The 24,001-nt window shown below is 41.3% G+C and overlaps 2 protein-coding genes across 2 annotated transcripts; both read right to left on the bottom strand.

Annotated features, from left to right (window-relative positions):
* Positions 1 to 376: 376 nt before the first annotated feature.
* On the bottom strand, positions 377 to 14,254 carry LOC308460756 (uncharacterized protein; the record flags this gene model as incomplete). The annotated part of the gene is made up of 3 exons (XM_080977281.1): positions 14,214 to 14,254; positions 9,697 to 10,634; positions 377 to 1,394 (listed from the first exon to the last, which is right to left on the bottom strand). Exons 1-3 carry the CDS (start codon positions 14,214 to 14,216, stop codon positions 377 to 379), a joined length of 1,959 nt encoding a protein of 652 aa, XP_080833407.1. The 5' UTR covers positions 14,217 to 14,254.
* A 4,667-nt stretch (positions 14,255 to 18,921) lies between these two features.
* LOC308461552 (olfactory receptor 6Y1-like) lies at positions 18,922 to 19,845 on the bottom strand (the record flags this gene model as incomplete). Its single annotated transcript, XM_080978554.1, has 1 exon — positions 18,922 to 19,845. One exon carries the CDS (start codon positions 19,843 to 19,845, stop codon positions 18,922 to 18,924), a length of 924 nt encoding a protein of 307 aa, XP_080834680.1.
* Positions 19,846 to 24,001: the final 4,156 nt, after the last annotated feature.

Raw genomic sequence — 24,001 nt, 5'->3', positions numbered from 1 at the left:
TCTAAGGTCATTTGCACATGTTGCCATGCAACCAGTCCATACAGAATGTAGGCACCTTATATATAGAAATGAGCAAACCAGTGATGTTTTAGGGAGGAGGCTAGCAGGTGGAGTCACCCGCAGCACCAATTTTGAGCAAGAGTGTGTCCATTGGTGGCAATATCTCATCTGAAATTGGCATGATCTTGCCCCAATTGGTGCTGATAGCAGTGCTGCTTCTCTGCCAGCAGTGGATATAGCAGGGCTCACAGCAGCAGCAGCAGCAGCAGCAGGCGGTCGGGTTGGCAAGAGCAACAGGGCAAAGCAGCACTTCCCATTTTGCCTCAAGTGGAGAAACTGAGCGTTGTGCACTGCCAACCATAATATAGCTGTGTGTTTACTGGATGAAAGCGAACCTTTTAAACAGTCTTCCCAAGGCATCTTTGACCTCCTTGTTCCTCAAGCTGTAGATTAATGGGTTCAACATTGGGATGACAATAGTGTAGAAGACAGATACCACTTTACCTTGGTTCGGAGAAGCGAGAGCTCCAGGTTGGCCATACATAAAGAAAGCTGTCCCAAAGAACAAGACTACAGCCATGATATGAGAAGTACAGGTTGAGAAAGCCTTGTGTCTCCCCTCCACCGAAGGTATGCGCAGGATTGTGGCTACTATGTAGCCATACGAGATTAGGACAGTTGTGGAGGTGATAATAATGATAAATCCACACATCCCCAAAAGCACCATTTCATTTACAAAAGTGTCTGAGCAAGAGGCCTTCATGACTGCTGGAACATCACAAAAGAACTGGTTGATCTCCCCTGGCTCACAGTAGGACAAGCTGAATGAAAGGCTTGTTTGTGTGCAACAATTGATAAAGCCAAAACAGTAGGAAATGGCCACCAGAAGTGTGCAGGTCTTCTTGGACATGGTGACATTGTAAAGCAGCGGATTGCAGATGGCAGTGAACCGATCATACGCCATCACAGCAAGGAAGAAACATTCGGTGGTCCCAAAGAGAGAGAAGAAAAACATTTGAATGGCACACTCATTGTAGGAAATGGCCTTGTTTCCAGTAGCAAAACTCAGCATGGCTTTGGGAGTGATGACTGAAGAGTAGCAGACATCCAAAAAGGATAAGTTTTTCAAGAAAAAATACATAGGACTTTGCAGTTGGCCATCAGTAGTGATGATGGTTATCATTCCAATATTTCCTATTAAGGTAATGACATATAACAGCAGGAAGAGAATAGAGAGAGCCAGCTGTAGTTCTAGATTGCCTTGGAAACCCGCTAAGATGAATTGTGTAACCATTGTGTGGTTTTCCATTTTCTTTTCTTGACCATAAAGAACATGGGTTGTAATTATGATGGGGGCTTTAAAGCAGAATCGTGCCTTCTGTCTCCATTGCTGTCTATGTCATATGATAACATATTATGGGATTTCCACAGTTAACAGCAACATTATCCATTTCCCACAACATTTTATTTCTCTCTTTTTAAAATAAGAACCGATGAATACAGTGCAAGGTTTGTCTTTCTTGAAATTATTTCAGTTCTGGAAGACAAATGCAAGTGTGAACAGATTTTTGCAAGAGATGGTTTTGTGGACTCTTTAAAATATCAAATAAACAACATCTAGAATACAGCAACAACTATAATAACAATATATCTGGTTTCACCTAATATTGACTGCTCTGTTATTTATTCTGCAAGTAAGTTTTCAATGTGTGTAATTTTTCTACACTGCCTTGTGAAATATGGCCTTTACACTAGATGGAAATGAGAATGCTCTGCTGCTTTCATTGAGAAGCAACAGATCCAAGATTGCCACAAAATGTACACTTGACAAAATGTCAAGCTCTTGTATGATACATGCATCTGCTGTACATGGCCATGCTGCAACCTCATTAATCTTGCACTTAACTGAGGTTTTTCAAATGTATGATACCATCATTCTAAAATGGGCTTCATAATATTTTCCTAAATCAGACTGTCAGAGCTGTTACCTTGCCTTGCCCAGTGAAAATGAATTGGTGGGCATTTATACTGGTTTAGGAAATTGGTCCCCAACTCCCCGTATTAGTAGAATAGTATGATGCTTCACTTGCTGTTCTGTATTATTCCAACTGCAAGCCAGGGATAACATGATTGAGTCCTCTCTTGCCTGTGATTGATAGCTCTTGTTCATCTGATTTGACTACAACAGGTCCCAGGTGCAATCTCCAGACTCTCCAGAAAGAGCTAAGTATGACAGCTGCCTGAGATCCTGGACATCTGCTGCCAATACGTGTAGGCCAGTTATCTTCAGCCTTTTCAGACTGAGGACCCACTTTTAACTGAAACATGCATTTGGGTACCCATCTCGTAATATGCTACCTTACAACTGCATGGTGGTAGTGCTCCTGGATCAGGTCATGAGTAGTAATAATAATAATAATAATAATAAATTTTATTTATATCCCGCCCTTCCGCAGCCGAAGCCGGGCTCAGGGCGGCTAACAACAATCAAATAATCAAAAAATCAAATAATCACACAATCTAAAAATATTTCATTATAAAAATTAATTAAATCAAATTGATGGCAACCAATTAAGCAAAGTTCTGTGCAGGTTGCCAGAGGAGGGAGTCAGGCTGCGCCCTGATCAAAGGCCTGGCGGAACAACTCTGTCTTGCAGGCCCTGCGGAAAGATGTCAAGTCCCGCAGGGCCCTAGTCTCTTGTGACAGAGCATTCCACCAGATTGGAGCCGCAGCCGAGAAGGCCCTGGCTCTAGTTGAGGCCAGCCTAACCTCTCTGAGGCCTGGGACCTTGAGGATGTTATTATTTGCAGACCGTAGGTTTCTCTGTGGGGCATACCAGGAGAGGCGGTCCCGTAGGTACGAGGGTCCTAGGCCGTATAGGGCTTTAAAGGTTAAAACCAGCACCTTAAACCTGATCCTGTACTCCACCGGGAGCCAGTGCAGCTGGTATAGTACCGGATGAATGTGATCTCGCAGCGAAGACCCCATAAGGAGTCTCGCCGCGGCATTCTGCACCCGCTGGAGTTTCTGGGTCAGTCTCAAGGGCAGCCCCACGTAGAGCGAGTTACAATAATCCAGTCTGGAGGTGACCGTCGCATGGATCACAGTGGCTAGGTCAGGGCGAGAGAGATAAGGTAAGTCCTGACCAGTTGAAGATCAGTGGGTAGACAATACTGAGCTAAATAGATCAGTTGTGTGAGTGAGCATAAGGAAGATCTTTATTTTTCTATGCTCCTAGACAGAACATCATACAAAATATTGACTACCCCTAGATGCAGACAGTATTGTCAATTCTCGCAATATGCAAATCTTTTCAATGTGCTTCATTTTTACTATTTTTTTTGTAATATGAAAAAAGAGACCTATTCTCCCCCAAAGAGGAGCTCATTATAGAGTCATTGTGTAAGTTGATGTGTCTCTGTGGCAGATAAATCACTGAGTTCAGCACGTGCATACAACCCAAAACTCATGAAAGCCATACACCCCATAGGGCTCCTTTCTTTTTATTCATACAATATGAAAAGGAGAGAAAGAACAGCTCAAGTGGTATCTCAGTGGATTAGTGAGTCATCATTGGGGATGTGTATGTGGAAAAATATTGTGTTTGAGTTACCAGAGAGTAGTTCCAAAGTTTAACTGTACTTCATACATGAAACCAATGACTTGATTAATATCAAGTCATAGCTGCATATACACGTTTCTTATGGTAGTCAGTTGGTTTTTGGTATTTCCTACCCACTGTGATCCCCAGTGGTTCTTACTCAGTTTTAAATAAGATACATTGACCAGGAGAAGAACAAAGAATTTTCCATCCTGCTAATAATTCCCTTATCAAAATTCCAGTTTCTGCTCAAGGCTAATATCAGACTGTTTTCCAAGATCGGGGGGGGGGGGGGTTGGCAGACTTGGAGATGGGGGACACACCATCTGGAGAAACAAGCAAATGTGACTACTAGAAGCATGGTATAGTAGACTTTTGTCTACTTCCCAGATGTCATGTACTTTTGAACTGGAGAGGAGGGTTCTCTCCAAGTCCACATATCATTTCCTTTTACAGCTCTGATGCACATGCAGGGCCTTCAGCAACTATCATTTTTATTAGCCCATGTAGAGTGTGGGCACTCTGCTTGAAGGACTGACAAATGATCCTCATGTACAGTGCAGGTTCCAAGTACACAATTTGTTGCATTTATCTTATAAATAACTTACACTATGTATTGTTCCAAAACATGATTGTGAATGTGGTTAAGAAGTGCATTCCATCCCTAGAAAATATAATGGCTACTACTCTTTCTCTTCAACAGCCTCCGTAATAGCTAATGAAAAAAATAAATATAAAAACATGCAGTTACATGCTTTTTAAATATAAAAACATGCAGTTACATGCTTTTACATGCTTTTAAAAAGCCAGCTTGCATTACCTATTTTCCTTTTAGCAGACCTGGAGATATGTCAGAAAGTACTTATGTAAAGATGACCTAAACCCTTCTTCAAAGGATTCACCATCTCTCATCCAATAACATCAAAAGCTTCAGAATAAAAAGAATAAAAAATGTGGATGTTTCAAAATATTGCAGCTCCTAGCTATGGAGCAGAAATTTAAAATAGGAAATTTGTGTAACACACAATAATTATCAGTTTCAACTGTCTGTAATAATTTTAGAAAATCTATTCATATACATGCTACAACATTACTATGATCAAGAATCAAGAATAATCTCTCACCTCCGTTAATCCAAGGAAGGTGTACAAACTGTACATTTGCATGACTCAGAAACCTCTTTACTCCAAAGCCGTGCACCTTCTATTTATAGTTAAATCAAGATCTTCAGGGATTTTGCCTTCTCCCACTGAAATACATGAATGTATCTATGAATGTATTTAAAGTGGGAAGAACTTACCTCAGTTGGATTGTGTTCTTGTTTCTTGTAATAGTTTTCTCTCTTTAAGTAAATGGTGCTCACTTCGGACTCAATCCCCAGAGTGTTACTATGTTCGGAAATGCAGAGCAGATGTAACATTTTCTAAGTGTAAATTAAACATCTGCATAACAGTGAGGGGTTTTGCAGTGTGCTGGCTATAGATTTGCTATACAGATAAATTAACAACAAGGAAGTTTATACATGTAGATTAAAACTGTTACACATTTTAAGATACTAGGTTTTGAAAGCACTCACAAGAAAACAAAATTTGTCATTTGGGTTTTTAACTCTCTCTCTCTCTCTCTCTCTCTCTCTCTCTCTAAATGTAAAGTAGCAGAAGACCTCCAAGAAATGTGTGGGAAATACATGTAGACTGCTCCTGTACATCCAGGGACATCAAACTCCTAGATATAACTAGTTCTGTGCTGAAATCTGTTGGCCAGAATTTCCATAAAGCTTTTTCTTCTTTCCTGTCTGTGGAAGTGGCAAATTTTGAAGCCGCATAAGGTGCCACTGAAATTTGAGACCCCAAAGTCCGCCACTACTCTAGTTAGTCCTCTTTTAAAGTCATCCATATTGGTGGCCATTATTGCATGATGTGGGTCCAAATTCCATAGTTGCTTTTTCTTCAGAGTGGACAAATAATTTTTATTGATTTTCCAAATTTTATCAAATGAGCCACAAATTAAGACAAATTCAATACAATCCCCCCCCCCAAATTCCACAGTTTAACTATGCACAGTTGATGTAAGTAATGTGAGAGTGTAAGACAAAGTCCATAGAAAACATGATGAGATAAAAATCAGGGCTGGATTTAGGTTTGATGAGGCCCTAAGTTACTGAAGGTAATGGGGCCCTTTATATGTCCAGCTATCCTTTGTCAACAACAAATTGTTGCTGTTTTTTGTGTTGAATATATGCTATATCGTAATTTATGGACCTAGTAGGTATCTAAAGCCATTTGCACATGTTGCCATGCAACCAGTCCATGCAGAATGTAGGCACCTTATATATAGAAATGAGCAAACCAGTGATATTTTAGGGAGGAGGCTAGTAGGTGGGGTCCATTACTTACACCATAGGAGCCTACACAACACAGAACACTGTTACTGTATGTATTTTATTTGTTATAAAATTCTACCCACTGAAACCAGGAACACGCATCCTTTCAAGCTGGGAAAGAGCAACCAATAAAAGTCTGAATGAACAGGTAGCTCTTAAGCAGGTATGAAAAGCTCATCACAGTCAGCGCATGCAGCTGGTCAGTTGCTTTAATGTACTGTTTGTGAACCTTGTATAAACATCTTGTGAACTCTTGGAAACATAATGTGTCTACTGAACATAATGGAACAGCAATGTTCTGATGCATTAGCAACATATAGTGGTACCTTGGTTTGTAGCCGTTTTGGATTACAACCGTTCTGGATTACAACCACATCAAACCCAGAAGTGTGTGTCCCTTTTTTGGATTACAACTCATTGGGGGGAGGGGGATTGCAACCCTTTTTTATTTTGGAGACCCCATTGGTGAAAGCGTGCCTTGGTTTACAACCGGACCTCCAGAAGGGATTATGGTTGTAAACCAAGGTACCACTGTACTAGAAGGGTTTGGAGAGTTTCTTTACATAGCAGTTGTCTTCTACACATACAATCTTTTCATAAATTTTGATAAGTGAATGGATTACTATGTGGGGCTTCTCTTGCCCTGGATCTGAAATCTGCAGTAAGTGTGGAATGCTGTGGCCAACATGTAGCACCTCTGCTCAGAGACCTGCGCTAGTTGCCAATCAGTTACTGGGTCAAGTTCAGGGTGTTACTATTAGTACATAAAGCCCCTAAAAGACTGGGACCAGTTTATATACCCACTTTACTGCTTCAAGCACTTGCAAGAAATTGATCTTTCGGTGTGGCAGCACCCAAGCTTTGGAATTTCCTTTTTGTTCACACTGTTCACCTCAGCAGGCCCTTTCATTCCAGTGCCTACCATTTCTTTTCTTTTTTCTTTTTTTTCTTTTTTGGCAAGCCTATTCAGATATGTAAAAGCTAATGGGTGCCTTAATCTGGCTTTACCCATTGTTGATTAAAAATATTTTTGAATACCTAAAACACTTGTTTTAGAATGTTTTCTACTGATGAATTTTTGTAAACCACTCTGAGGTTTTATTAATCAAGCAATATATATTGGAAGCTGCCTAGAGTTGCTGGGGCAACCCAGTCAGATGGGCGGGGTACAAATAAATTGTTGTTGCCATTGTCATTCTTCTTCTTATTATTATTATTATATAAATAAATAATAGCATAAATGTAATGCCACTTTACATATGCTAACATGCCATAACAAATGAATCTTGCAGACAAAAAATTCAGATTATCCAATAAAATACCTTTATTGTTAATGTTTTTTCCTCTGAAACACAGTTTTTTAAAAAATAACTTGTCTGCTCCCTTTTCATAGCTTTCCCTAAAAGAAAAAAGACAAGACTAAATTATCTCAAGATATACAAACATTTTAACCCAATAGTTAAATCCCATTCCTTGCATAGTTGGGGATTCCCCCTGTAGTTTATGTTATGAGACACATATGTTATGCAGGAGACATACAGTAACATGAGAATATACTGTGGTTTGTGAATGAAACCTCCTCAATTTATATTCTTAGCTATATGTAATTTCCACGAGACTTCCTTCCAAAAGGTTGCTAACCTTTGAAGACACCCATGAAAAAGACACACATGAAAAATACATCTTTGTTTCTCAAAATCTAAGGCTGTGGCTCTCCGGAAACTGAGTTCAGTGAAATTAAGACCACCATCCATTGCAAACATACCAGGGAGTCAGCCCCCCTGAACTAACTTCTGAGTGGTATAAAACTGAGTCATATTCAGAATAGGGATGCAAGAGAAATTCAACTGATCCAGAATGCAGCAACTCAATGAAGCTATTTCTTCAAAAGTTTCTCGTCCCTGAATTTTGCAATGCAGTTCTCCAACAAAATAATGTTTATATTGTATACATTGGGGGAGGTGTGCATTAAATTGTATATACCAGCAATATAAAATGCATATTAGAGGAATTTATATATTAGTTAATACTACTCAGAGGAGACTCAATGAAATTAACAAATACGTCTACTTCAATTTCATTGATTTCAATGAACTTTGTAGGATTTGAGCCATGCAGAGCATCTGACTACACATCAGTTTAAGTACTCAGCACCATAGCCCTTAGGACAGTCCTGTTATTGCTGCAGTCAGATGTTAACGCGCACACACGCACTAAATTTAATTTTGGAAATGACTTATGAGTATCTTGGTTTGTTAGAGAGATTCTGGAAGGCATTTTACTTGAAGAAGTTAAAAGCTACTGGCTACTTATTCCAGAGGGCTGGAGATGCAACCCTAAAAGCGTGTTTTCTTGTACATATTAAGCATACCTGTGGGGCATGTAGTACTCTTAGCAGTGCCCCTTTATCATTGTTTCAGGATACGTTAAACATCTAAATGTGTGTGAATTAATAGAATATTGATGTGATTGAAGGGGAGAAGTGTATGGGTGTCTCTATGGGCTTTGTAGGTGGCTTCCTCCTCCCCCCCCCCAACTTTTAGATTTGGCCCTGCACACTACCAGCATTTAAGCTTTGGAATGTGACCCTTAAGCCAAAAAAGCTTCTCTGCTCCCTGGCTGCTTCAAAAAACAGCTGTGCTTGCCTTTCTAATAGGCAAGAGCAGCCTGCTACTTACTTCTCTGTAACATTAAATCTGAACTCTTCCCTGGATTACTGTTGTTGCTTTTGTTAAATTTGTATAGAACCGAATGCCAAAATAGATTTCTAAGTGGTTTACAAATATAAAAACCAGTTGCACAAATATTAAAATATAAACATCCATAATTAATCCATAACCCAGCCAGATGGGTGGAGTATAAATAAATTGTTGCTGTTGTTGTTACACACACAATAAAACATTGAAACATAAACCACCATCATTAAAACGTGCAGTAAAACAATCCCATTAAAACAACACAGTGCTTGAAATATTTTGAGAGACCAAGGGAATGTCTGTGTCTTCAAAGCCCAGTGCAATGCTAATATAGGTGTGTCCTCTTGTATTTCAGCAGGGAGTGCTTTCCATAACACCAGTGCCACCAGACACAAGGTCTGTCTCCGCATCACCAGAAGTTGATAACCAGAAGTTCATGGAAAGGCTAAATTTGTTCCATTTGCGGAGCTTAATGGAGGGCAATTGGTTCTTTCAGATAACATAGTCCAGAGCTGTTTGGGGCTTTATATTTTAGTAACATAACTTTAAATCTGGCTTGGTACTTAATAGACAACCTGTGAAGTTCCCTTAGCACAGGTGTGACATGTGTCTAGTAAGGAGCACCACTCAGGCTATGGTATTCTGTGCTAATAGCAGTCTCCATATCAGTCATAAGCAGTGCCGGATTTACGTATAAGCTAAGCAAGCTATAGCTTAGGGCCCCACTCTCTTGGGGGCCCAAAAAAGGTTAAAGGGAAAAAACTGGATGTACATTTCCAAAATATAAGATTAAAAAAGAAATAAAATAAAACCTACATAAAGCAACAGTGGCAAATGGCTTTAGATACCTATTAGGTCCATAAATTACCATATAGCATATATTCAACATAAAAAACAGCAAAAAATTGTTCTTGACAAAGGACAGCTGGACATATAAAGGGTCCCATTATCTTCAGCAGCTTAGGGCCTCATGAAACCTAAATCTGCCCTGGCTATAAAAAGGCTTCCTTATGGCTTCCGCAACAGGGTTTTCTTCAGTGCCTGTTTCACTTCATTGTTCCTGAGACAGTAAATAATCGGGTTGCAAAGGGGGACTATGACAGCATAAAGAAGTGAAACAAGTTTGCTCGAATTGAGGGAGCTGATGGCCCTGGGGCGGGCATAGATGAAAATACTGGCAGAGTAGAAGATCACTACCACAGTAAGGTGAGATGCACAAGTGGAGAATGCTTTCTGGCGGCCTTTGGCTGAGGAAATGCGTAGGATGGTGGAGATGATATAAATGTAGGACATGATAGTGACACAAAGGGGAGTCAGTAGGATAAACAAAGCTAATATGAAATCTGTCAGCTCAGACATGGACATATCAGTGCAAGACAAGTTCAGAAGTGGGGATACATCACAGAAGAAGTGATTTATGATATTGGGGCCACAGTATGTCAACTGAGATATTAGGAGGACTTTCCACGTTGAGATGAAAAAGCCACTCATCCATGATCCAGCTGCCAGCTGGATACAGAGAGTTCGTGTCATGATTACCTGGTAGCGCAAAGGGTAGCAGATGGCAACGTAGCGGTCATAGGCCATGACGGCAAGGAGGACACACTCAGTGCAGCCCAATGCCAGGAAGAAATAGAGTTGCATCATGCATCCCACAAAGGAGATCAGATTGCTCTCTATCACAAAGTTCACCATAGCCTTTGGCAGGGTGACGGTGATGTACCAGATCTCTAAGAAGGACAAGTTCCACAGAAAGAAGTACATGGGAGTGTGGAGGTTGTTGTTCACCCAGACTGTCAGCATTATTATGACGTTCTCAGACAAAACCAAAATGTAGACAATGAGGAACAATGTGAAGAGCAAGATTTGGAATTCCAGGGGTGTTGGGAAGCCCAGAAGAATGAAATCTCTAACACTGGATTGGTTCTGTCTCTCCGTGACTGAATGCCAGTTCTGCATAGAAAAAACACTTACAGTGATTAGAAAAAGAACCCAGCACCCAAATTAGTTTTGTTTGTTTCAAAATATGAGGGGTTTTTTACAATCTAATTTTCTGGGACATCCAGTAGCTATAGCAAGCTATAGCCCCCACCTCAGTGCAGCTTAAGCAAAAAGTGATGCAGCTTGAGACAAACAAATCCTAATTTCACAATTCATAGGGTGGCCACACAGCCCTGGCCCAAAATGAGGATCAGTGTCATCAATGCAAAGTGAAAAGCCAGCGAGCCATGCATAAAAGCCACCCGTGCCTGACTCCCTCAGTCCAGTCGGCAGAAGAGCAAACCTTCGCTCCCCTCCCTTATATTTAAACATTTTTGTTGGTCACTTCTCATCTCTCCCAAATCCCTGCACTTCCAAATATATGCTCCAGAGAGTTGGCAGAGCTTCAAAATGTTATGGGATGTAGTGCAGCAGGGTGCAAAGGAAAGGGGCAGTCACTGAAAACTGGCTCTTTCTCACCCCACTGGATCAAATACCAGTTGGAGGTACCAACTAGATGCGACATGATAAAATAAATAATAATGAATCAATCAATCAATCAATCAATCAATCAATAGCATCATTTATTTTCTGGGGAATAAGGAAAATAGTTTTGAATAACACTGTTAGTGTAATCCTATGACTTGGAAGAGAGCCCTACAGAACACATAGCATGATTTACTTCCAAATTAACATGCATATGATTGCATGATTGTACTTCACAAGTTAAAAAGCCCCTCGTGCTCCAGGAGGGACTAGCATTTAAGAATAAAATTAAAAGCCCATGTTTCTCCAGGATAAAAAAAGATGTTATTGCTCTGTTTTTAATTCAGCCTTTCTATGGGACAGTACCAGCACTCCAGCATTTCCATATATTTGTATCTGAGTACATTCATTTAACTTGATGTAATGACTAGAATTGCTTCCATCCTGTTTAAGTCTATTCACTGCTTTAGTGCTGATGTTCAGTGGCCCCCAACGGATCACATTGGATAAAATATAACGCTTGATGGTGAAAAGTCTTTCATCATTCTATTTGTGTTTACTCTGAATTAAGCCCTACTGGGTTCAGTAGAAGGGTGTTTTGTTTTTGTTTTTTTGTAGTTATGAACTAAAGGTTGCAATGTCAATAGGTTAGATCCACAGAAAGATCTTCTGAATCATAAGAGTGTTTTAAAAAGCCCTGATGGATAAGAGCAAAGTCTTATTTCATAATTTGTATAAATGCCCTTTCCTAAATAGATAAATAAATCTACTTTCCAAATAGCTTCTCATAATTTTCAGCGGCAAACAAGTGAAAATTGTTTGTTATTTATATAAAAGCATAAAAAACAAATTATATATAATTTGATGAGTACAACGGTGTTCATGGTGTGCTGCAAAAGTATTGAATTTATTATATATTTTTGTTCTATTCTTCCCAGAAAACAAATATACATTTTTTCTTTATTTTCAGCAGTTTTATTACATATTTTTAAATTTTGTTCTAATCAGTGTAAATAGTGCCATATGGCCTCTATATTGGAATAGATAGATATGAAGGTTGCTAAATTGGGAGAAAGTTCTACTGAACTCCATAGAACCCACTTTCTAGTAAATATACATAATAACAAACAGCATATTTGAAGCATTTTATATCATATTTGCATTTCACTTTATTTTCTCTAATTGTACTTCTAAGTAACAATGACCTCCGCTTTTGACTCCATCCCCAGAGATAGGCTATGGCAGAAGCTTAGTTACACTAACATAGATAAGAGACTCCTCCACCTTCTTATGGAAATTCATAATGACATATCGGCCAGAGTAAAATTCGGCCCTCTGGGAGCTCTATCTGATCCTTTCCCTCTGAATAAAGGGGTCAAACAGGGCTGCCTCTTGGCCCCTTTTCTATTCAATTTCTACATCAATGACATCGTTACAACCATGAAGGCCCTAAATCAATCTGCCCCCTCTTTACAACAGCTCAAGATCCCCATATTACTCTATGCGGACGACATGGTGATACTGTCTTTAACCAAGCAGGGCTTAAACAACATGCTCAGAGGGCTCATGACATATTGTGATACCAACTCCCTCAAAATCAATTTCGCCAAAACCAAAATTCTTACTTTTGGCACGAAAACTCGGAAGCCTTTCTGGAATTTTGAGGGCCACTCTATTGAATATTGTTCAGCATTCAAGTATTTGGGTATCACTTTTCAGCATGGGCTTAGCTGGTCAGCTCACCTAAATATGACCATCCTGGCTGCCCGTAGAACCATCAAAGCCTTGGAGAAATTCTTCTATGCAAAAGGCGGCCAGTTGGTTCCACCAATCAGAAAAGCATTTATCAGCAAAGTCCTCCCGATGTTACTGTATGGGGTTGAAATCTGGGGGTGGAATTTAAAAACACTACAATGGCTGGAGATTCTGCAAAACTCTTTTGCACGAAAGATACTGGGCCTCCCCAAGGGCTCAGTTGCTGCACAGTTAAGAATAGAACTGGGCCTCCCCTCCATTGTTGCGAGAGCCCACATTAGAATCATTAGTTTTTACTGTAAATTAATCAATGCCCCAGGTTCCCTACTAGCTAGGCAAGCCTTTTTAACTTGTTCTCATACCAACAAATGGTCCAAGGCCATGGAGACTATTACTGCACGCTACTCCCTCCCAGATCTCGACACGCTGTCATCTTGGGACCAACATAAAATCCGGGCCTGGATTCTTACAAGAGACGAGGCCATGGACCGGGCACAGTCCATTACAGCTCGCCTCTCCATGTGGCTCCCTAAAGTGAAAGTGGTAAGATCACTTGCCAACTACTTGATAGACCTGACGGAGCCCAATTTGAGAAGAGCGTTTACTATGGCCCGTTTCCATTCTATACCCACGGCCTTCCTGCAGGGGATTTACTCTAAGACCCCTATTACTCAGCGTTTATGTCCATGCACAATGAATGAAGTAGAGGACTTCATACATTTCTTTTTCTACTGCCCTATTTATGAGCCAATAAGACCTAAGCTCCTCCTCTTGATCCCGTCCACCATTACATCTAAGGAAGACTGTTTGAAATCGCTTCTTGTGGACGCAAATCCCCAAATTTCACGTGGGGTGGCAATCTTTATAGTGCAGGCTCTGAAACTCAGGGCTACTCTGACTGGGTAGTGTGTCCTAGACCTGGACCTGTTTTAATTCTTTTTATTACTTTTTCAACCCAATGTGCCGAGCCTATTTTGGGGCCATTTTATGTTTTATATACATCCGCATTTTGGATTCTTGGCGCTGGCAACTAAATCTTTACATTATTGTCTTAGGGTAATTTAAATGTCATTACGCCAGTAATATCGCTTTGAATTTTGTTTGGTTGCTTGTCTCTAGTATTTTTGTCTTATTTTGCTATGGCTGTATGCTAATGCAATAAAGGTTTTTGACTGATCATCATCATCATCATCATATACATAATAACAAACAGCATATTTGAAGCATTTTATATCATATTTGCATTTCACTTTATTTTCTCTAATTGTACTTCTAAGTAACAAAGATCCATATCAGCACACAAGGACTTACCATGCTTTCCTTTGAAGGATCCTACCAAATCCAGATTTTGCATGGCAACAGTTGAAAAATGAGAAACCCTTTTCCTTTTTGGAGGATAGATTGTAAATAAATAATTGCGTCAAAATTAAGTCTGCGCTGGCAAAAAAATGTTTTCTGATTGGCAAGACTTGACTGTTTTCACCAACAGTCTGCAGTCTGCATTACAGATGAATGCAAAGCTTTTCCTGGTGGAGTAGATAGTATATAGTGTAAAACACTTTTATCCTGTACTAGTCTAAGATGCTGTATTAGATCACTGGGGGAAAGGCAAATTACATTTCCTAAACATAGGCAACAACATTTTTTTGGTTTCCAGGAAAGCTTGTAAAGTTTTTTTCAAAGATATGGCGCATGGAAATATGCAATTAGGGCACTTCCAGCTGTCACTATTAAAGTTCAATTAAAGTTCATTTGATGTTCTTTGTGATGAACTCACTTTTGCTTTGTTTTTTTAAAAGGACTTTTTCTGATAAGGAGAGTGACAGGAAAACTTACTGGAAAGTGTGGGATAAGAATTGCTGAGTGCAATGTCTTATAACCTCCCTGCAAATAAATTGGCATGAATGTGAAATAAATACATGTGCAATGATGTCATCTAACCTCACTGCAGAACATGTGCAAAAAAGATACCTCTCTGAAACCCTGAAGAGCTTCTGCTGGTCAATGGGGATTGGTTTAATTTTAGTATAGTAATTTTTTATTATTCCCCCCCTTTCACCCCCTTTTTGAATAGTTTGTGTAGTTTTGTATAGTTCTGTCTTAAAGGGAAAGGGTCAGGGCTGCCTGGGAGTGGGCCTCAGCCAACAGAATGGCTGAGGCAGGTTCCATGGGGGGATGCACTGGTACACCCGATCTCAGTGATCCCAGGTAGGAGGAGGAGTTATGCTAAGACCAGACCACGTCATTATCGAGGAGGCAGGTTTAGTCATTGTTTGAAGACTATCCCTGCCTCCGGGCATCCTATTGGGAAGACCCAGTTCTCTAAGTGCGTGTTGTGGAAGTTGGGCAATAGGGGCAGTACAGGATTCCTTTTGGTGTACCGACCTCTCCGCTGCACCAAGGATTCCCTGTCTGAGCTGCTTCAGGTTGTGGCAGGTATTCTCCTGGAGACACCTAGTTTGGTTGTCCTAGGGCAGCGGTTCTCAACCTGTTGGTCCCCAGATGTTGTTGGTCTACAACTCTCATAATGCCTGAGCTCTGGCCTTGCTAGCTAGGGAAGTTGTAGTTCAACAACATTTGGGGACCCACAAGTTGAGAAAGGCTATCCTAGGGGATGTTAACATCCATGCCGACATGACCTTACAAGGGGCTGCTCAGGACTTTGTGGAAAGCATAGCCTCCATGGGGCTGTCCCTGAATAAATTTGGCCCAACTCATAGTCGCAGACATGCCTTAAACCTGGTGTTCACCTCCATGGGTGTTGGTGATCTGACACTAAGTAAAAGCGAAACTAAATAAGTGCCATGGTCAGATCACTTCCTGGTGCAACTGGACTTCTCCACAACACTTCCCCTTGCCAGGGAGGTGAGACCAATTCAGATGGTCTGCCCCAGCCACTTAATGGATCCAAATGGTTTCCAGAGAATAGTAGGGGATGCTTTATCCCATGCTGATGGCCTTTCAGCTGATTCCCTGGTAGCCCACTGGAATACGGAGTTAACCAGGGCTATCAACTGTCTGGCTCCAAAGTGCCCTCTCCAATTGCATGGAGCCCAGACAGCCCCGTGGTTTTCCCTGGAGCTGAGGGCTATGAAACAAAGCTGAGACTAGAGTGCCGGTGGCGGAAAACTCATTCTGAATTGGACCGGGCACAGGTCAACGCTGAGCCTACCAAGCAGTGATAGTGACGATGAAGATGACTTTCTTCACCGCCTCTATTGCATCTGCAGAAAATAGCAGCAGGAGACTCTTTCAGGTGGTTCACAATTTAATGGAACTACCTTTGCCATCGGGGCCTGGTAAAGACCCCAAGATCTCCTGCAAAGATTTTGCAAAGTTTTTGGCAGATAAAATTGCTCAGATTCAGAAAGAGGTAGACTCCACTGTGGGAGCAGGGCTGGGGTGGGAGAGTGCTAGAGTCCTGTCTAGTTGAGTTGCATGGAGTCAATTCCAATCTATTACCTCCAAGGATGTGGACAGGCTGTTGGATGAGTGAAACCAACCACCTGTCTCCTTGACCTTGCCCATCCTGGCTGATAAAAGTGAGCTGGGAAGAGCTGGGCGATGGACTCTGTGGGGTGGTGAATGCTTCCCTCTGTGAGGGAGCCTTCCCAGACCCTCTGAAAGAGGCAGTCATTAACCCGCTTATTTAAAAAATCATCCTTAGACCCAGCCAATACGGCTAACTATCGCCCAGTCTCAAATCTTCCACTCTTGGGCAAGGTGAATGAGCGGGTGGTTGCTGAACAACTCCAAGCATGCCTGGAGGATGGGGTCCATTTGGATCCCCTCCAATCAAGATTCAGGCCTCATCATGGGACTGAAACTGCCTTGGTTGCGCTGGTCGATGATCTCCGGCAGGCTAGGGACAAAGGTGAAAGCTGTTTCCTAGTTCTGCTCCCTAGTCCTGAATGGGGCTACTGTGTCCCTGAAGGAGCAGGTGTGCAGCCTGGGAGTCATTTTGGACTCACAGCTGTCCATGGAGGTGCAGGTCAATTCTGTGTCCAGGGCAGCTGTCTACCAGCTCCATCTGGTACGCAGGCTGAGATCCTATCTGCCCTGGGACTGCCTCACCAGAGTGGTGCATGCTTTGGTTATCTCCCGCTTGGACTACTGCAATACACTCTACATGGTACTACCTTTGAAGGTGACCCGGAAACTACAACTGATCCAGAATGCGGCAGCTAGACTGGTGACTGGGAGCGGCCATCAAGACCACATAACACCGGTCTTGAAAGACCTACATTGGCTCCCAGTATGTTTCTGAGCACAATTCAAAGTGTTTGTGATGACCTTTAAAGCCCTAAATGGCTTCGGCCCAGTATACCTGAAGGAGCATCTCCACCCCCATCATTCTGCCCGGACACTGACTTCCAGTGCCGAGGGCCTTCTCGAGGTTCCCTCACTGCAAGAAGAAAAGTTACAGGGAACCAGGCAGAGGGCCTTCTCGGTAGTGGTGCCCGCCCTGTGGAACGCCTTCCAATCAGATGTCAAAGAAATAAACAACTACCTGATGTTTAGAAGACATCTGAACGCAGCCCTGTTTAGGAAAGTTGTTAATGATTGATGATTTAATGTCCCGGTACTTTTAAACTTTTGCTGAACACCACCCAGAGTAGCTGGGGGAACCCAGCCAGATGGGCGGCGTAATAATAATAATAATAATAATAATAATAATAATAATAATAAATATTGACAATATGAGCTAGATGTACTGGTGCTCTAACTTAGTATAAGGCAGCTTTCTATGTCCCTAATATATTTTTCTTTCACTCTACATTGCACAGAAGATTTTATTGACTTGATTTTGATTCTTGTGAGCATCCCTCCATCTATTAAATAAATAAACACATACATGAACATCAAAATTTTATTCACTGGAAATAAGATGGATGATAGCATTATTATTATTATTATTATTATTATTATTATTAACCCATCAACCTGAGATCACAAGACAGATTGCAACAATTAAAACACATTGTTAAAAGCAGCTTAAAACAACTTCCAAATGTTCTAAAAAATATACAGCTCAGGTGTGTCAGGTTATCAAAAGGGGAAAACATGGACTGAATCCTGTGCTTAGTGATACTCAGAGTAGACCCATTGAAATTAATGGACATGGTTAACATAGGTAAAACTTGCTTAGCTAAAACTCACTGTTTCTTTTTTTGTTGACGTACCACAATTACTGGGATTTGTGTTTCAGGGAGGTGCAGAATATATCCAGCATTGCTGATTTTGCCATTTTATTTCAAGCATGTTCATTTAATTAAATTTCTCAGCTATAAGACACTGAAGTGTGTAACTCAAATTCAAAAACACTGCAGCACTGTTCAGGCATTCAGCCTGATTATGCAAAGGCAAAGTGCATGCAGGGGGGCAGATCATGTTCATCACACCTGTCCCCATTTCCCTTGCACTGCCAGATGTACCGCCTTTACCCCTGACTTTCAAAGATCTTAACAGTGCTTCTAAATATGTTCAGCTGAATTTTCTTAGAAACCTCTGCATTACAATTCTCAGTTGTAAAAAGGCTTAAAAGTGAATTCAGCTGATTATGCTTAGGGCAACCTTCATACCTTTCCAGCCAACACAGAAAGATTGGGTACAACAACATGCCTAGTATTCAGGGGTTAAGGGTGCGGTGTATTCCTAATTCCCACATACACATTTAGTCCTTATGTGATCAGGCTGAACACCCACATAAGGCATTATGATGCAATCCATACATTTCTACTTGTAAGTCCTACTGTGTTCAATTTACTCTCAGGTAAATTGGTATAGTCAATGGCCACAACATTGTAAATAATGAAACAGCATAAATGAGACAAACCAAGAGTAAGTTTGACAGAAGAGTTTCCAGAACTGCAAATGATCAAAATTTAAAATCAATCAGATCCCCATATCAAGTAGATTAAAAAGAAATCCCCTAGGTGGGCACTGCAGCCTTCTTTGGTTTTCTACTATCCAGCAGTTTATGGTGTCCTGTATTCCAACTCCTAACTTCATCAGTTCTTTAAACTGATAGAGTCTTCCTCAGTGCATCTTTTACTTCCTTATTCCTGAGGCAATATATTAGAGGGTTCAGAAGGGGCACTACTACAGTGTACAGCACTGACACCACTTTGTTGGAGTTGTAGGCATACATCGCTTTGGGCCTTGCGTAGGTGAAGAGTGTGGTAGAGTAGAACAGCACCACAACGGTGAGATGGGAACTGCAGGTGGAGAAAGCTTTTTTTCTGCCTTGAGCTGAAGGGATCTTCAACACCGTTGAGATGATATAGATGTAGGACAGCACAACAACACAGAGTGGGACCATGATAACCATAAGAGCTAGGATAAAATCTGCCAGCTCAGCCATGGAAGAATCTGTGCAGGATACATTCAAGAGAGGTGAAATGTCACAGAAATAGTGGTTGATCTTGTCAGTGCCACAGTATTTCAGCCGACCGATGAAGCTAAGCTTGATTGCAGAGGTAATTAAGCCGCACATCCAGCATCCCGCTGAGAGCCGAGCACATAAACTATTACTCATGATAGCTGGATATCGCAGTGGGTAGCAGATGGCCAAATACCGGTCATAAGCCATAACAGCCAGAAGGATGTATTCAGTGCACACAAATGTGACAAAGAAATACAGTTGTGTCAGGCAGCCTTGGAAGGAGATACGCTTGTCTTGTGTGAGGAAATCTGCCAGCATCTTAGGGACAATGATTGTGACATACCAGAATTCAAGGAAAGAGAGGTTGCACAGAAAGTAGTACATAGGCTTGTGAAGGCTGTTGTTCAGCCGAACAACTATGATGATGATGAGATTTTCCAGTAGGGTCAGCAGGTAGCTAAGTATGAACAGGACAAAAAGAAGAATCTGAAGCTCTGCAGCGCTGGGAAATCCCAGAAGGATGAAATAGGGGACATTTGTCTGGTTGGTTTCTTCCATTCTTGAATGCAGGGTACTTGCAAGAACAAGAAGGAAGAGATGTCATACAGCATCTATTAACCCCCTTTTTTGCACCTTAAAAATACATAATAATGATGATCAGTGCTTTTTCTCTAGAAAAATAGGTGCCAGTACTCACCATGAAGTTGTTACAGTAAGTGCCACACTTTTTAACAATAAAAAGAGTTGTCAGTACTGCATACCCTTGAGTACCCCCTGGGAAAAGAAACATTGATGATTTCAATAATATTTAAAAATGAATTTAAACCTTTCATGCATATAACCCATTTTGATTAAAAACAAAAAAGTAATAAAAGCTGGTAATTAATTCTGCTGTGTATTTATTTATTACTTATACTGGGAAGTGGGGGTAGATAAATCTCTCAGTCTAAATTTCCCTATCTTTTCTCCCACCCACTCCACTTTAATTCTCCACATTTCTACATCACTTTGAAGGACTGTGAGGAAGGTAAGGCTGAGAGGCAGGTCATGGCTGAACATCACCCAAAGCACTTCATGCCCAAGGTGGGATATGAAACCTGGTTTCCCAGAGCCTAGTCCCTGATATACCACACTGGCTCCCACACTGTACTAGTTTGATATATGTATGTGGGGGGGGGGGGTTGGATTGCAGCCTAATACTGTAAAACGTAGGGCACTTACAGCCTGTTGCTGTTTTGGGTTGGCATTCAATGACAAACCAACATACTCAGGTTGTACAATTGAAGTGGATATGCGGTTGCACTGCTGCACAACAAGCCTTCTAGCCTCCAAGATCAGATTTGTTGCAATAAGGAAAGCAGAGGGAAAATACGCTCAGAATTGTGGAATAAGAGTTGTTGGAGGCAATGTGGCATAGCATCCCCACAAACAAATCAGAATGAATGCTCAGCAAATTGCTGATGCAATCAAAACTCCATGCAAATTTTGTGGCGGGGAGAAGGGGATGAATGCTTAATAAACAGGTCATCTGAAAGTTACCTTTCTTTTGGAATAAATTATGTTGAAACCAACAGGATTTTCTCCCAAGTAAGTCTGTCTCTGAGTGCAAAGTTGGAACTGGCTCTGTTGTATTCATAAATCAGTTTTTAGTCAAGCCCCCTCACAGTTTACTATAGAACCAAGGAGAATTTCAGAGGAAAAAATGTGCTTTGTTGTTGTTGCCCACAACCAGTTAGTATGCTTCAAAAATAAATCTCATCCAAATTTCTCCCCAGATTCCAGAGTTTCTATTACTTGGCCTTGTTCCAAATGTGTACACCAAGTACTATGCATCTGTGGATATTCAGGCTTTTGCTTAACAACAACCCCTGTCATTTCTGAGGACTGGCCATGCTGACTGGGACTGATGGGAGTTGGAACCCAACAATATCTGAAAGGTCACGGGATCCCCATTCCTACACTACACTATACCAGCTAAACTGCATCGACATCAGCAGACATTATTCGCATGGGCATAAAAATACTAAGCAAATGCATTTACTGTGTTTAGCTTCCCTAGCCTATCTGTGCCTGAACTATCTTAATATATGCATATGCAGGTATAAGTTTCCTGTAGCTTATATTTAATAACCAATCAAAACATTATGCACAGATCTGTAGAAGTAAAGAATGCAATTCACCTATTATGTGTCCAGGTAAGTTTTTTTGCCTCCGTGTTCATATGCAGCTGAACACAAAGAACTTCTATTAAATAGATGTCTTCCACTGTAGCCATGTGCATGTCCCACCTTGGGACTAGGCCTGAAAATCAGCAGTTCCCTCCCAAGGGTAGTAGCCTCAGAAGATATCTCCCTACCACTCCCTCATTCCAGTCATATTCTTTCCTTTTTCTTCCTTCCTTGTAATTTATAACTGAGTTTAGAGATCACAGCTGTAAGGGGGGGGGGGGGATACAACTAGACCATGGAAAAGATAGCATTGATTTAACACAAGGAAATATCATAAAAATGCATTGTCTAAATAAAAATAATCTAAGATATTGACAACTTTATAAAAATGGTGGATTTTTCAGACTGCAGTGTTTTCAGTTTTTCCACATCTAAAAAATAATAAAACACATTCATAAAATAAAACTCAGTTGTTTAAACGGGGCATCATACATCAAGTCAGAGCAATCAGGTTATTGGCAGCTTCTTTTGAAACTGGCAGTGAGCAGTGTTTGTTTTAATTCAGCATTCCATGCTTCTCAGCTTGATCCTCATCAGCTACTGACTCATGTCCAACAAGGCTTGTTTTCAGCCTGAGTCCCAGCAGTTGGTTTCAGGTTACCTCCCCACCACCAATAATTCTTCTGGCATTGTAGTGGGGAACCTCAAACCCTTCAATCCTCTCCACTTGGCCTTCAGAACTATGACCATCCCTTGAGTTGTGAAGAGACTTCTTGCTTGCCTGGATGAAGAGTGGTCTCTGTGTGACCATACCCACTTCTGCCTCATCCACAATTTGTATACAACCTATAAAAGGCATCCTATCAGGAACACTACTTAGCGATTTTGGCAATTAATTGGTATATAAAATAAATAAACAAACAAACATGCATCTCAGGCTGAAAATGGTTTTCCTCACTTTTGTAAGATAATCATGACTCCCTCTTAAAATTGATTCTTTCCCAGCTGCCATCCCAACTGTCATCTCAGGTTCTACACTTCTGTTAAGAGTCTGCAAGACTGAAAGCTGCACCTGGGGGGTGGGGAGTGCACACTGAAGGAGAAGGGAGGATTTTTAGGTGGGGAGCAGGATTTAGCTTCAATAAGCTGCACTTAATGTTCCCCACTTCCTCCAAGCTTGATGACCACAGAAGGGTGACTGAGCAGATTCAAGGGGCTAAGGAGGTGGTTGTAGGGTGGGGGACATGCCACTTTTTTTGCCTTTAGCTGCAAGTGCTGGTCCTGTGGCATGGGCAAATTGACTGAAGGACACTAAGAGGTGCCTGAGCCTAGAGACAGAGCTAGTTGTCTAGGGAATGGCCCACTGGCCAGCCAGTTTTGAGGGGCACATTCATGGCACCCTGCAAGCCCAGTGTCATTTTCTGAGATTTGCAAAAATAGCGCTGGATTCACAGGACGCCGTGTGCTGTTGCGTCCTTCTCTGGCACCTTCCAGCTTTCATTGCTCCTCACAGCCAAAGGGAGGCTGAGAAGAACAGCTCACGATGCCGTGTGCCACCCAAAAAACTGTGCCCAGGGTGATAGCCCCCGGTGCACCCTACCCCCCAGCTACACCTGTGTGGTGAATAGATACATAAAGAGAGTTCAATAAATGGGATGACATCACCAAAAGTGCTCCATCCCTGTAAGTCACCTGCTTTCTCCAAATCTTCTGGGTAGAGAGGTGTCCAGAATAGGGTCTTCCACAAAGATTGTAGAACCAAGTTTTAAAAGTTCAAATTTTAAAATTATTATTTCAACACCCCACCCCACCCATGAATCGTGGCTATTATAGTCAATCATCATTACCCAAGGATCTTTAGAGCCCTAAACCCTGCCATTCCCCTTCAGGTCAGGTCTCAAACTATGCCAGACCTGGCATGGCATAGTAATTCCCCTCTCCCCCATTGTGTCCAATGGAAGGCTTCCTTTCTTTTCTCCAGTTTCTCATTTTCAGTTTTAAGCTTTCCTGATGAGAGAGTTGTGGGACTAGCCTTCCCAAAACCTAATCAAATTCAATAAACAAAACAAAATGTTAAGTTTAACACGTTGAGCTTTCTGTGTTTACTCAAGCTCCAGGGATCAGCAAACCTTTTCAGCAAGGGGCCAGCCCACTGTCCCTCAGACCTTGTGGGACTATTTTTTTTTGGGGGGGGGAGGGAAATGAACAAATTCCTATGCCCCACAAATACCCCAGAGATGCATTTTAAATAAAAGCACACATTCTATTCATGTAAAAACACACTGATTCCCGGCCCACCCGCGTGCCAGATTTAGAAGGCAATTGGGCCAGATTTGTCCCCCAGGCCTTAGTTTGCCTATCCATGCTCCAAAATATCATGAAATTATAGCTGTTAAGGAACAACCCCTTAACAAGTCCATTACTTAGGTAGTATTGATATGGTATGGTATTGTATCCTATGATTTGTTCCAACTTCATCACTATCTTGGAGTCAAACTGCTGAACCCAAGTCCTAGATTTGTCTGTTCACTGGAATAGATTAATGG

Source organism: Podarcis pityusensis (assembly GCF_964106645.2).
Source record: "Podarcis pityusensis genome assembly, chromosome: 13".
Classification (NCBI taxonomy): domain Eukaryota; kingdom Metazoa; phylum Chordata; class Lepidosauria; order Squamata; family Lacertidae; genus Podarcis; species Podarcis pityusensis.
This window is presented reverse-complemented; position numbering and strand designations above follow the sequence as displayed.